Below are 12,401 nucleotides of genomic sequence, written 5' to 3' on the forward strand. Positions count from 1 at the left end.
GTCTGCTGACCCTGGGCTGATGGGGTGGGGGAGGGTGTCTCCGGCTGTGGTGGGAACCTGGCCCTCACTGACCGGAAGCTGAGCTTTCAGAGGGGCCAGGCCTGTGACGTCTGGCAGTGTGAGCCCCCCAGCCTCAGTTTCCCCACCTGTACAGCGGCCTCTTTAGCTCTGGGGGTCTAGGGCCTGGCTCCCAGCCTGGGAGCTGGCACCCTGTTTACACGCCTCCTGCAGGGAGTGGCTCTGGCATCTGTCTGGCTGCAGAGGCTCCAGGCCCGCCGTCCAGGCTGCTGTTCATCCACATTGTCCAGAGCTGGCCCCCCTACTTTTGCCCCTCCTGCCCCTCCACCTGCGTCGGGCGGGCTGGGCACCTGTGGGCATTGGGCACACGTGTGGGGAAGCTGCCTTGCTGAGCCTGCAGAAGCTCATGCTGATGGACCTGAAGTTACAGCCCTACCAAACCCCTTCCTCTTCACTGCAGGCACTCACACACAGGCACACACACAGAAGACATGCACACACATGCACACAGACAGGCAGGCACACCTGTGACCCAGCTGCAGTCCCCTCCGGTTCCAGAGCAGGGCGGAGAGCCTGTTACTGACAGTCCCCTTGCTTCACACCCCTGAGGACCTTCCTGGGCCCGGGAGGCCGTGGTTTTGAGGTCTCCGGGCAGTGTTGGCCAGCCCGACCCCGCCTGCCAGGGGGACTGGCAGAGAGACCTGCTTTAGTGTGGGACTCGGAGGAGCTGACCGGGCTGTCTGGCTCCCACGGCCGCCCCTTCCCCTTTCCTAAGAAGACAGCACATGGACATGCTCTGGGCACCCACACCGTGATGTTTCTCCCTCTGCTCTAACCTACACGTGAAGCTTGTCATCCTCACAGCAACGCTGCTGGGCACACGCTGACGACTGTCCCTTCCTGCTTTCGGGTGAAGAAGTGAGGGCTGGGAGGCCAGTGGCTCAACCAGGCAGCCTGACCCAGACAGGGCTCTTTGGTTTGCTGTTTAAGGAAAACAAAACAGGCTTGGTTTCAGGCCTGACTCTATAACCCTCTGAACCCGAGTTTGTCTGTGGAAGGGGGCGATAATTCCTGCTTCCCAAGATTAAGTGGAGAAGTCAATGTGTGCTGGCAGGGTCCCGCTGGGTAGCAAGCCTGGATAACGGCCGTGCCCTCTGACCCTGTCTCCGCTGTACCCAGTCTTCTTGGTCCCTCGTGGTGGAGCCACGGCCACAGGGAGTCCTGCGGTGGGTGATGGGTGCCCCTGCGGCTGTGGTCACCCTGCCAGGCCCTTTCTAATGGCGCAGGGCCCTGGGCACCGTGTGCTGTCCCTCAGAGGGCGCAGGAGAGGGCGGTGGGAGGACCGTCCCTGCCCCGGAGAGCGCCCCCCAGAGGTGTGGAGAGGACGCCGACTCTCTCCTGTGTGTTTAAGTTCGAGATGCCTTTTATTGGGTCGGCAACTAAGTAATTGCGGATTTTTAAAAGAAAATCAAAGACAATTTTTTCATGGAACTAAATAACTTTATTCTGTAATGTATTGCCCATTTTGATCAATGACCTTTTGCCATCTTTCAGGCAGCATCATAATCCCACGTTCAAAAAACTTCTGGTTTTTATTAGCAAAAAACTGAATCAGGTACGATTTGACATCATCATCATTATTGAAATTTTTACCATTCAAGGAGTTTTGTAAAGATCGAAACAAAAAGTAATCAGATGGTGCAAGGTCAGGACTATATGGTGGATGTGGCAAAACATCCCAACCAAGCTCCATTAATTTTTGCCGAGTGACCAAAGATGTGTGTGGCCTTGCATTGTCATGATGGAATACAACACCTTTTCGATTTGTCAATTCGGGCCGCTTTTCTTCAACTGCATTGTTTAATTTTGTTAGTTGTTCAATGTAGACATCAGAATTGATCTTTCGGTTGGGTGGTAAGAGTTCAAAGTAGACAATTCCTTTGTAATCCCACCAAACTGATAACAAAACCTTCTTTTGATGAATATCAGCTTTTGATGTTGTTTGAGTTGGTTCACCTGGCCTGCTCCACGATCTTTTCCGCTTGATATTGTTGTAAACAACCCATTTTTCATCGCCAGTTATCAGTCGTTTTAAAAATGGATCATTTTCATTACATTTCTTTAGCAAATCGCAGCTGCTAATGCGTTGCGTTAACTGTGATTCTTTCAGTTCGTGAGGAACCCATGTATCGAGTTTTTGAACATAGCCAAGTTGTTTTAAGTGATTTTCAATGCATATATGTGATACATGAAGCTTCTCTGCAATCTCACGTGTTGTACTGTGACAGTCCGAATTGATTATTGCTTTGATTAGGGCGTCATCAACTTCAACTGGACGACCAGAGCGTTTTTCATCTTTGAGTGAAAAATCACCAGAACGAAATTTGGCAAACCAATTTTGACACTGCCGTTCTTTTAAGGCTTCGTCACCATAAACAGCACATGACTTTTTATGAGCTTGCGATGCGTTTTTCCCTTTGCGGAAATAAAAAAGCAAAATATGATGAAAATGTTCCTTTTGATTTTCCATTTTTCAACGAATGCCAAACGAAAACTACAACACAGATCAAAAAACTTTTTTTACTGATTAACAGCTGAATAGCCAACTATCAAATAACAAAATGTGTTTTACATTTGTACTACGTCTGCAAACCTAAAAATTCAACTGAAGCCATATATGTGTGAAACCCGCAATTACTTAGCTGCCGACCCAATAGTTCTAGCCAGTCAGGCTCAGTGGATAGAGCGCTGGCAGTGGACAGAAGGGTCCCGGGTTCGATTCTAATCAAGGGCATGGCACCTCGGTTGCAGGCCTGATCGCCAGCCTGTCAGGGTCCATGTGGAAGGAAACCAACCCATGGGTCTCTCTCACATGGATGCTTCTCCTTCTGTCTCTCCCTCCCTCCCCCCTCCCCCCCCCCCCCCCCCCAGAAATCAATGAGAAAGTGTCCTTGAGTGAGGATTAACGACAAACGAAAGCTGACTTAGGGGGCCTGAGAACATCAGGTGGGGCACGGGCAGGCCTTCTCCAGTCCAGACCAGGCTCCCTCCCCAGGCAGTCCCAGGATGCCTGCCTGACCCCTCATGACCCCCCTCAACCCCCCCACCCCCCCGCCGGGGCTGCCAGAGACGGGGCTTCCTGCGGGGAAAGACAGGCCTGGCAGGGGGGCAGGAGCAGCCCGAGCAGCACACGCTGCCCAGAGCCTGTGAGGATCACGCTGAAGTTACTTAAAATAGCCCGAGCATTCCTGGCATTGCTGCGGGGTCTTCTGAAGAAGCTGTTCTCGCCTTGGCCTCTGGGGAGGGCCTCCTGGAATGGCCCACGCCCCTCGCGGGCCGTCACGTGGCGTGCCCCTCGGAGCCTCTGGTTTCCGGGCTCGGGAGGGGTGCCAGGCCTGGCCCAGGGCTGGCTGAGATCCACACCCACCTGGTCCTGCCTGCCTGCCGGGGGCTGGCCTTCCTCTGTAGACGTGTGGGCACCCGGGGAACGTCCCCGGCACAGGCTGAGGGCGTGTCCGGGTGCCCGGTGGGTGGCAGGTCACACGGAAGGAGGTGCCCCCTCACTGGCTGTGCTGCAGCTGCGTGGCCTGGTCCCCATCTTCGCTCTGTTGCACACGAGCCGTGTGGCTGACCTGCCTGCGCCCTAGCTTTGTCGTCACTAACCGGAGTTTGGATTAGTGCCTCTTAGTCTCTTTTTGTGGTGAAAAGAAATAGATTTTTTCTAAGGAAACCGTATCCCAAAGCTGAAGCTCATTGCATATAGCAGATGTGGCTAAGCTGCCCCAGGACAGTGGAGGGGTCAGGAGGAGGCCCTGCTGTCCCCCCCCCCATCTCTCCCGCACCCCCCGCCTCCCTCCGGTGCCTCTCTGAGACCCTGCTGCGTCCCCCCGTCCCCCCCGCACCCCCACCTCCCTCCAGTGCCTGTCTGAGGCCCTGCTGCGGAGAAGCCCCCACTACAGAAGCAGTTTGAACACAGCTGGGCCAGGTGGTCACCAAGGGCTTCCCACTCTGGGGTCAGATTCAGCTGTGCCAGCGCCGTCGAGGCCCTTCCAGGGGCATCTGTGATGTCCTTCCTGTCGGGCGGAGGGATATCTCCTCGGAGCCCAGGGAGAGCCCGGCGCTCAGGGCCCATTCTGCTCATCCAGGGAGAGGCGGAGCGTGGGCCGGAAACCCTCCCAGACCTGCACAGACCTTTGTGTGCGTGTGTGTGCGCGCGCGTGCATGTGTGTGTGTGTGTGTGTGTGTGTGCGTGCGCCTGCGTGTGGATGAGAGGTGGTGAGGCTGCCGGCTGGGTGTGTTTGAGATCGTGGGAAAGTGACTTGATTGTGTGTGTATGTGTGTGAGTGTATATGTGTGGGTGTATGTACATGTGAGTGTTGTGGACATGTCTCTCTCACATTTATGTTTCTCCCTCTGTCTCTCCCCCTCCCCTCCACTCTAAAAATCAGTGTGTATGTAAGGGTATGTGTGTGTAAGGATATGTGTGCGTGAATGTATGTGAGTGTATGTGTGTGAGGCTGAGGTGTGGCCACCTCTCCCTCCTAGCAAGGCTCTCAGACCCATGCCTGAGGCCGGGGCAGGCCTCACACCTCCGCCAGCACCTCCTGCCCCGGCCTTCCCCAGCCCCGGCGTGCAGCCGGCCCTTCACCTCGGCCAGCGGCTGCAGCACAGGCGAAAGCTGGCCTCGGACTGTTGTTTATTCCGGGCCGCGGGGAAGGCTTGCGAAGGTTTTATTTTTCCACTTGATTTCAAGCCTCTCCTTTCTTTCCTCCGATCCGAGTTGCTTACAGAACATCTCAGCAGGCTCTGGTGTTCCCCTCGCTCCCCCTTCCAAACCGCACGCTCTCCCACGCCCCAGGGGTGCTCGGGGCCCTGGGTCAGGGCCGCTCCCCGCCAGGCCTGCACAGTGCGGGCGCTCAGTGCCCTGGGAGTCAGGGGTGACGTGGCCTGGCAAGGGCAGGGGGCTTGGGCGGTGCCCGCCGGGCGGCACAGGCCAGGGGGCGGGGGGCACAGCTTGTGAAGAGAAGCTTTTCATGGAGCGGACCCTTGGCATTTGTTACAGTGGCAGCGCGGCTGCCCAAGGCCGTGCTGGGAACCCCAAATAGAGGGCGGTTTGTCATGTGCTGGAGCCGCTTTGGACGCACAGCCGGCAGGGAGGGCGAGGCCGCGTGTGCACCCTGGCCGCTCCGGCTCTGATTGTGCCCAAGAGGAAACACAGCAGCAGAGCAGTACAGTTTGCTTCTTTGTGCAAATGGCCCTGACGTGAAAGCCAGCCGAGAGCTGGTGGTGCACTGGCGGCAACAGAGACTCGGCAGCAAAGGGCGCTATTGACGGGCTCGTATCAAAGGCTTCGGGCTTTTGGGAGGCTGGACCCAGGAACCAGACGGCGTCTTTGGGACCTGAGGTCCCTCCTTCTGTGCCTTTATCTTCTTTTCTGTTTCTGCGGTGTCCTCAGGGGCCCCTCCTGCGTGGTGGGGCCCCCTTTCTCCAGCCCCTCTGCCTGCTGGGACCCGTGCCCCATGCCTGACGCCTCACCTCGGCCAGGCCGGGTCCCGCCCATCGTGGGCATGTGAACACGGCTGGGAAAGCAGAGGGCTCCCACCCCGGCTGGGAAGAGACGCTGGCGGGCCGGGATGGGGGTTTGGGCGGCACCAGCAGAGCAGAGGGAGTGTGGGACTGGGCCCGGTTGGGCCCTGGAGGAGGCGCCACAGGCTCCCAGGGGTGGCGTGGTCTGCAGCGTCAGGCTTTGGGCAGGGGCTGTTCTTGCCGAGGATCCCAGGGGATTGGTGGTCCCACGTGCCTGCTGATGGGAGAGGACAGAGAGGATGTGTGTCCGCTTTCTCCTCCGCCCTCTCACACCCACTGACTTCCAGCCGGAATGACGAGGCCTCCACCCAGGTCCCAACCTGGAACCCAAGAGAGGGTTAGGGGCCCTCCTGCCCCCTGCCAAGGCCTTTGACTCCAGCTGGGGAACTTCCCCAATGAATTCCAAATCAGCGTCAACTCTATTCACGTTAGGGTGGAGGCCATGAGCACTTCCAGCAAATGTGTCTCAAAGACTGGAGGGCGGGAGATAGACCCAAACTTAAGGTGACCAGACGTCCCGCTTTTGGTGGGACAGTCCCGATTTTTAACAATTTGTCCCGCGACCCACAGCGTTTTTAAAAAAAAAAGTCCCAATTAACGCAGCGGGATGAAGGACAGATTGTTAAAAATCGGGACTGTCCCGCCAAAAGCGGGACGTCTGATCACCTTACCTTAGGCCCATTGGACCCGATGCGTGTCCCGGTTTCTCACTCTCCATTTAATCTCAGCCACAGGTCTCCCACAGGTCCTAATCTCAGCCAACACGTCTGGGCCCAGGCAGGGCTGCCCCAGGCTGCCAGGACGGCAGGCCACAGCCAGGAGTGGCAGGTGGCATGGTCCTGAGACCAAAGGCTGAGTGGGGGGACCCCCCCGCTTGGCAACTAAGGGCGACCAAGACTGGGTCACACCAGGGTTAGTGGCAGAGCTGAGGGTGTCCCCCAGTGCTCAGTGCATCCAACACCCTTACCCACTCATCCAAGGGCCATACCTCCTTGTTCCATGAGGGTTTGGGTGGCCAGACGGAGAGGACAGGCCTGGGGAGCAGGGGAGGTGAGAGCCCTTTGGGAGACTTCTGGCCCAGACCAGCCTCCGCTCCATGGTGTGAAGCTTCCTTTGCCTGCCTCTGCGCACCTCCCGGCTTCTGGAGGCTGTTCCACCAGGGCCTTCCCTGCAGCTTTTCCCAGGATGGGTGGGACACTCAGGGGCAGATGAGACATGGTAACCCTGCCCTGCGTCCTGCTCCCGGAGGGGAAGGCAGAGGGAAGAGCAGCTTGGAGCTAGTCGTTGGAAGGGGACGTGACGGAGAGATGGGGCACCTGTGCTGGGGTGAGGAGGCGTCCCCTGTGGGGGATTGATGTTCTGGGGGCCCTGAGGGGTGTGGGGGAGGGTCTGACTGCAGTGGCGGAGGGGTTGTAGACCAGTGGGGTTTGCAGGGAACAATTGTACCCGGTCTGCCTGGGGAGGGAGGTGCCGCAGGTGGAGCATGGGCGGGTGGGGAGGAGGAGGGCCGCTTAGGCTTCTCCGCTTTCTCTTGCCTCTTCCACACACCGGGCCTCCCAGTCCTCTCCTCCCTCCCTCAGCCGCTTCTTCCCTCAGCCCCTCCCTCCTTCAGCCCCTCCCTCCCAGCTCCTGTGGGGGTGCCTGCCATCTGGCAGGCCTTTCTATGGCTCTACCTTATTGCAACAGCACTCCGAGGTGGTTGTATTTTTGTACATGTTTTTCCATCAGGGAGGGCCAACACTTCGCTGAGGTCCCCGGTGCAGGTGGCAGAGGGGCCACTTCCTCAGCCTTTCTGGGAAAACTCGCATCCGCTCTACCCGATCCCTTCTCCGATGCTCAGGGCTCCACTGCCCACGGAGGCCTCTGTTTACACTGGGGCTTGGCCGTCATACAAAAGGTTGAGGTTGAGGAATCGTGACCTCTCATTGTTTTCTGGTTGTTGTTATTATTGCTGTTATTGTAGGAGAAAGGAAGTGATAGTTACCATATGCCAAATGCTTTATACAGTTCGCCTCCCTCAGTTCTCACAGCAACCTGTACTAGAAGGAGGCGCCATCGGACCCATATTCAAGCGGGGAAACTGAGGCTTGGAGAGGGGACAACTGGTGAGCAGCTGGATTTGAATGAGGGCTCCCTGACTCCCATGCCCCGGCTCTCATAGCGGTTCCACAGCTGCCGCGGGCACTGTTGTGTCCTCAGAAGCCGCAGGAGTGCTGCCACTGGAAGGGGTGCTGTCTCCAGAGGTGGTTGCGGGAGTCGGGGGGAGTGCAATGGGCAGTGCAATCTTGGGGAGGGGGCGCGCGGTGTCTGTTGGGAGGACAGGCAGGAGCTGGCCCTGAGGGATTTGGGGGTGCCCCTGGGGCCTGGCACCTCAGAGCTGAGTGGAGGGGAGGTGGTGGTCGGGTCCTCCCGGTTAATTACAGCCCATTTTAGAGAGGCGTTTTAAATATCAGGGTCATGGACCAGGCACACTCGCTCACATCCCAGGAGGTCCCCGGAGACCCTGCTCCAGTCCCCTGGCTACCAATGAGGACATGGCTGAGAGAGGCGGGGACTTGCCCGAGGCCACTTTGCTAGTCCAAGGCTGACTGACCGCCCGCCTCCTGGACTTGGCTTTGTGGTGAATGGCTGTGACTGCAGGCTGCAGCCACGTCTCTAGGCCACTTGGACAGAGTCATTGTTCAAAGGAATTGCTCAGATTCATTCCTGCATTCATTCATTCCTTCATTCATTTATTTCTTCATTCAAATGTTCAGGCACATGTGGGTCAGCTTTAGGGTGAGGGTTTCAGGGCTCCTGGCCCGCCTGACTGTCACGTGTTTCAGGCCACGGTAGACACCGTGATGTTAGCACTGGGGTCACGGTCCTGACCCACTGGCTCTGTGACAGCAAGTCCCTCCTCCTCTCCGGGCCTCAGTTTTCCCACCAGTAACACAGTTGGTGGTTCTTGTACCGCCTCCCCCCTCTTTCCCCCCGTCCCCCCGTCCCCAGCCCCCCAGGCTCTCGAGGGGACAGAGCACTGGAAAGGAAGGGTGAGAACGCAGACTCAGGGCTCAGGCGACCTGAGCCGCTCAGTGGCGGAGCCTCTGTCCTGAGTCCTGGGCCGGAGGGTGGAGTCGAGAGGCAGCCGAGCACTGGGCCTGGCCCCTGGCGCTGGGTCTGGGCTGGCCCCCATCACAGGCCTGTTTTGTTCTTTCTCTGGCCAACGTTTTCCATCTGCGAACGTTCACCCTGAGGGCTCTTCAGCAGACACCCCTTGTTCTGCTTCTCGGTCAGCCGTGTCGGTGGGACCTGCTGTGGGAGAAGCAGTCCTTGCTGGCACCAGGCAGAGCTCCTGATCCCTTCCTCGGTCAGTGGGTGAACTGGACACCCCGAGGCCAGGCCATTGCATTAGACGGCCCTGTGCTGGCCCTTTGCTCCAGAATCTGCGGAGGGCCACGCCCCTCCTCGTAAGTTCCCGTACCTGGGCCAGTCCATGCGGGCTCCCCTCGCTCTGCTCCTGCTCCTGGCATCCCTGCTCCTGCCACCAGCCTGGTGTCCATGCAGAATTCTCCCGGGCCCAGCATCGCCCAGCCCCCTGACTGACAGCCTTCCCATTAGGGTGGAATAGCCGTCAGTCCCGGGAAGGCCTGTCCCAGCTTGTTGCTCAGAAGCCCAGGAAACATAGGAAGCTCAGAGCTCAGGCAACTGCTCCAGTGATTCAGCCCCTGCTCCAGGGCCGTGGAGACCCCGGGGTTCACCAGAGGGAGGCAGCCGGCCAGGCCTCTGCACAGCCGTCGCCAGGGCAGCTGTGCTGGTGTTTTCTGCGTGGGGCTCTGAGTCTGAGATGCTCCGGGTTCTTGTATTCGCTTCACAGGTTGCCATAACAAAGCTCCACAGACGGGCGGCTTACACAGCTGACATTCATTGTCTCAGCTCCGGACGCTGCAGGTCTGAGATGAAGGCGTGGGCAGACTTGGTTTCCTCTGAGGACGGCCACCTTCTCCCGTGTCCTCCCATGGTCTCTCCTCAGCGCACGCATCCCTGGTGTCCTTCTGTCTGTCCCGTCAGCCTGGATTAGGGCCCAGCCTGACGGGCTTGCTTAACTTAATCCGAATACAGTCACATTCTAAGGTCCCGGGGGCTGGGGTCTCAAGCTGTGAATCCTGGGGACACCTCTCGTCATGTGCAAGCCCCCCAAAAGGGAGCCTGAGGAGGAGGTTTGGGCACACAGCAGGCTGGGGCCGGAGCCGGGGCCCGGTGCGGCCCTGCCCAGTGAGCCGCCTGCTCTCAAGGACTCCTTACACTCAGCCCTCCAGGGAATTCCCCCGGAGGGCGGTCTGGGCAGCTGCATTTGCCAAAGTTGTAAATCTCTTAAGCCATAAGCTGCTCCTTGGCGTCCTGCGAGCGCCCTAATGTGAACCGCAGATGTGCCTCCCTTTTAAGATCTGAGCCACTTCTGAATTCCCATCGTGTTTGCACCTAAGGATGCAATTACCGCTTCCTCCCATTGTCCCCTCTGCCTGTCCCTCCGCGCGCGGCTGACGCAGGCTCCCGTCCCGCTGGGCGAACACGAGGCTGGGAGGCTGCAGGGATCGGCTGCTTGTGAGCGCGGCCCGTGGCGCGGGGCCAGCGATGCTTATCGGTCCCCCCTTCCCCGCCCCCGGCCCTCCGAGGCTGCTCTCTTCTCTCCACAAGGAGCCCGTGTACAGCGCGGAGGACGTTCCCATCACTTCTCCTGCCGAGCTCCCCCAGCGAGCGCGGCCCTGGCCACCGTCCCCCGGCGGCTCCTTCCCAGGCCCAGCGTCGCCGCCGGTGGGCCAGCCTCCAGGGCCTTCCCGGCCTCTGCCTCCGTGGCTCTCAGCCGACCGTCTCCCATGTGGACCGCAGGCTGCCCGCGTGGCCACGGCTGTTGAGAACCAGAGAGCGCGTCCTGCAGAGGTCACGGGGCTCGGGTTCCCAGCTCCCCGGGAAGGGTCAGGGCCCGCGGTCCAGGCCGTGGGTTTTATGTTTGTGGACTGATCTGAGGTTTAAAGCACAAAATTGAGACCAGGTGTCTCTTCGCGTCCACTAAAAGGTAAAACAAACAGGATTGCCGAGCCGTCCTGCCTCTGGGCCTCCTCTGTGGCTGCGGGTGAAGGAGGCAGGCCAGGCCGGGCGGGCGCACCCTGGGTGGGCGGCAGCGGAGGGGCCAGGACCCCCGCCGCACATCGCCTCCCTGTGTCGCCCCTACGACGTCTATAAAATAGGAATTCTTACGTCCCCGGGGCTGGGGCCAGGCTGGCACTGCTGCCCTCTGAGTGTGTTTGATAGGTGGTGGCTCCTTCTCTGTCCACCCATCCATGGCTTTCCTTAGCCACAGGGCCCGTCTCCTGGGGGGACTGGGTGGGGGAGAGGAGGCAAGCCCCTCTGGTTTGAGGCAGTCCTTCTCCGAGCCTCGGCTCTCTCAGGGTTTGGGAGCAGATGTGTGCTGGGCCCAGGACACGGTCTGTGGTGGCAGCTACCACTCCAGACCATTCCCCCCGCGGAACAGCCTCGCAGACGGAGGCTCGGAGCTGGCAGAGGATGCCCGGTGCCCCGTGGTGACAGCTGGGATGTGAATGCAGGGGGCTGGACTGCAAGCCCTGGGCCCTTCCTGCTGCGTTGGCAGGGGGCCTGGCAAGGCCAGAGGCAAGCTGTAGCTTAGAGTTTGGGGACTCGAGGAGACCCGGGCTCCAGCCCCAAGGGAGGTACGGAGCAGAGAGCCACAGCCCAGACCCCTGGATTCTGGGCCTCGGCCTGGAGCCTGAGGGAGCCCCGGCCACCAGGGAGGTCTGCCCAACAGCCCGAGGCAGGCAGAGCGTGCTGACACCACCTTCCTTGTGTCTTCCAGCGTCCGCCAGGACTTCGACGTCCCCACCAACCACCTGATTGGAGCGCACAACTACTGCACACAGGTGGGTGGTGCGGGAGGGGCTGGGGCACTGCTGACTCTCCCTCCCTCTTCTCTTCTCTTCTCTTCTCTTCTCTTCTCTTCTCTTCTCTTCTCTTCTCTTCTCTTCTCTTCTCTTCTTTTCTCTTCTTCCTGGGTCCCCCCACGCCTCGGCCAGCAGCTGCCACGTGCCTGCCTCTGCCAGCAGGAGCTGGTGGCATGGACGGGGCCCGGCCAGTGTGGGAGGGCACGGCACTGTCTTTACAACCTCCCTCTGCATGTTCACTCCGGGCCCTTACGGGGCCTCATGGGGAGGGGACATAAGCATGGCTGTCTGTCTAGCTTCTCCCAGTCATGGTAGCACCAAGGAAAGGATCTGGTCGGTGAGGGTCAGGATGGGAGCCACAGGCCACCTCTGCCTGCCTGGGCCTTTCTCTGAGGATGTAACTCAGCGTCCTTGTTGGTGGGATGAGCGGGGTAATGTTCACCCCCTAAGAATCATGGTCCCCGTTGGTGAGATGAGCTGAGTGATGGTCACCCCTGAGACTCAGGGTCCCCGTTGGTGGGATGAGCGGGGTGATGGTCTCCCCTGAGACTCAGGGTTCTCCTCGTTGGTGAGATGAGCTGAGTGATGGTCACCCCTGAGACTCAGGGTCCCCGTTGGTGGGATGAGCGGGGTGATGTTCACCCCTGAGACTCAGGGTCCCCGTTGGGGGAAGGAGGTGCTTGCCCTGGACCAGTGCATGTGAAGTTGGATGCACACCTGAGCCCTCATGGGCACGTTGAGGAGCAGCTCAGCTTCTGGGCCTGGGCTGGGGCCTGAGCTTCTGAACCCTAACGGGCTCCGCAGGGGGGCGCTACTGCTGGTCCGCAGACCACACTGGGTAACGAGGGCCTGAGGGCCGCT

At 59.4% G+C, this 12,401-nt stretch overlaps 1 protein-coding gene across 1 annotated transcript in view; it reads left to right on the plus strand.

The window, feature by feature from the left end:
- Positions 1-12,401, plus strand: part of MINDY4 (MINDY lysine 48 deubiquitinase 4) — an 84,741-nt gene that overhangs the window by 57,237 nt on the left and 15,103 nt on the right. The window contains exon 14 of the mRNA XM_084896884.1: positions 11,456-11,519. Within this exon, the coding sequence (XP_084753010.1) occupies positions 11,456-11,519 (64 nt within the window). The remainder of the gene's footprint in view (positions 1-11,455; positions 11,520-12,401) is intronic.

The sequence above is a fragment of the Pipistrellus hanaki genome, assembly GCF_964339955.1.
Source record: "Pipistrellus hanaki genome assembly, chromosome: 10".
NCBI lineage: Eukaryota > Metazoa > Chordata > Mammalia > Chiroptera > Vespertilionidae > Pipistrellus > Pipistrellus hanaki.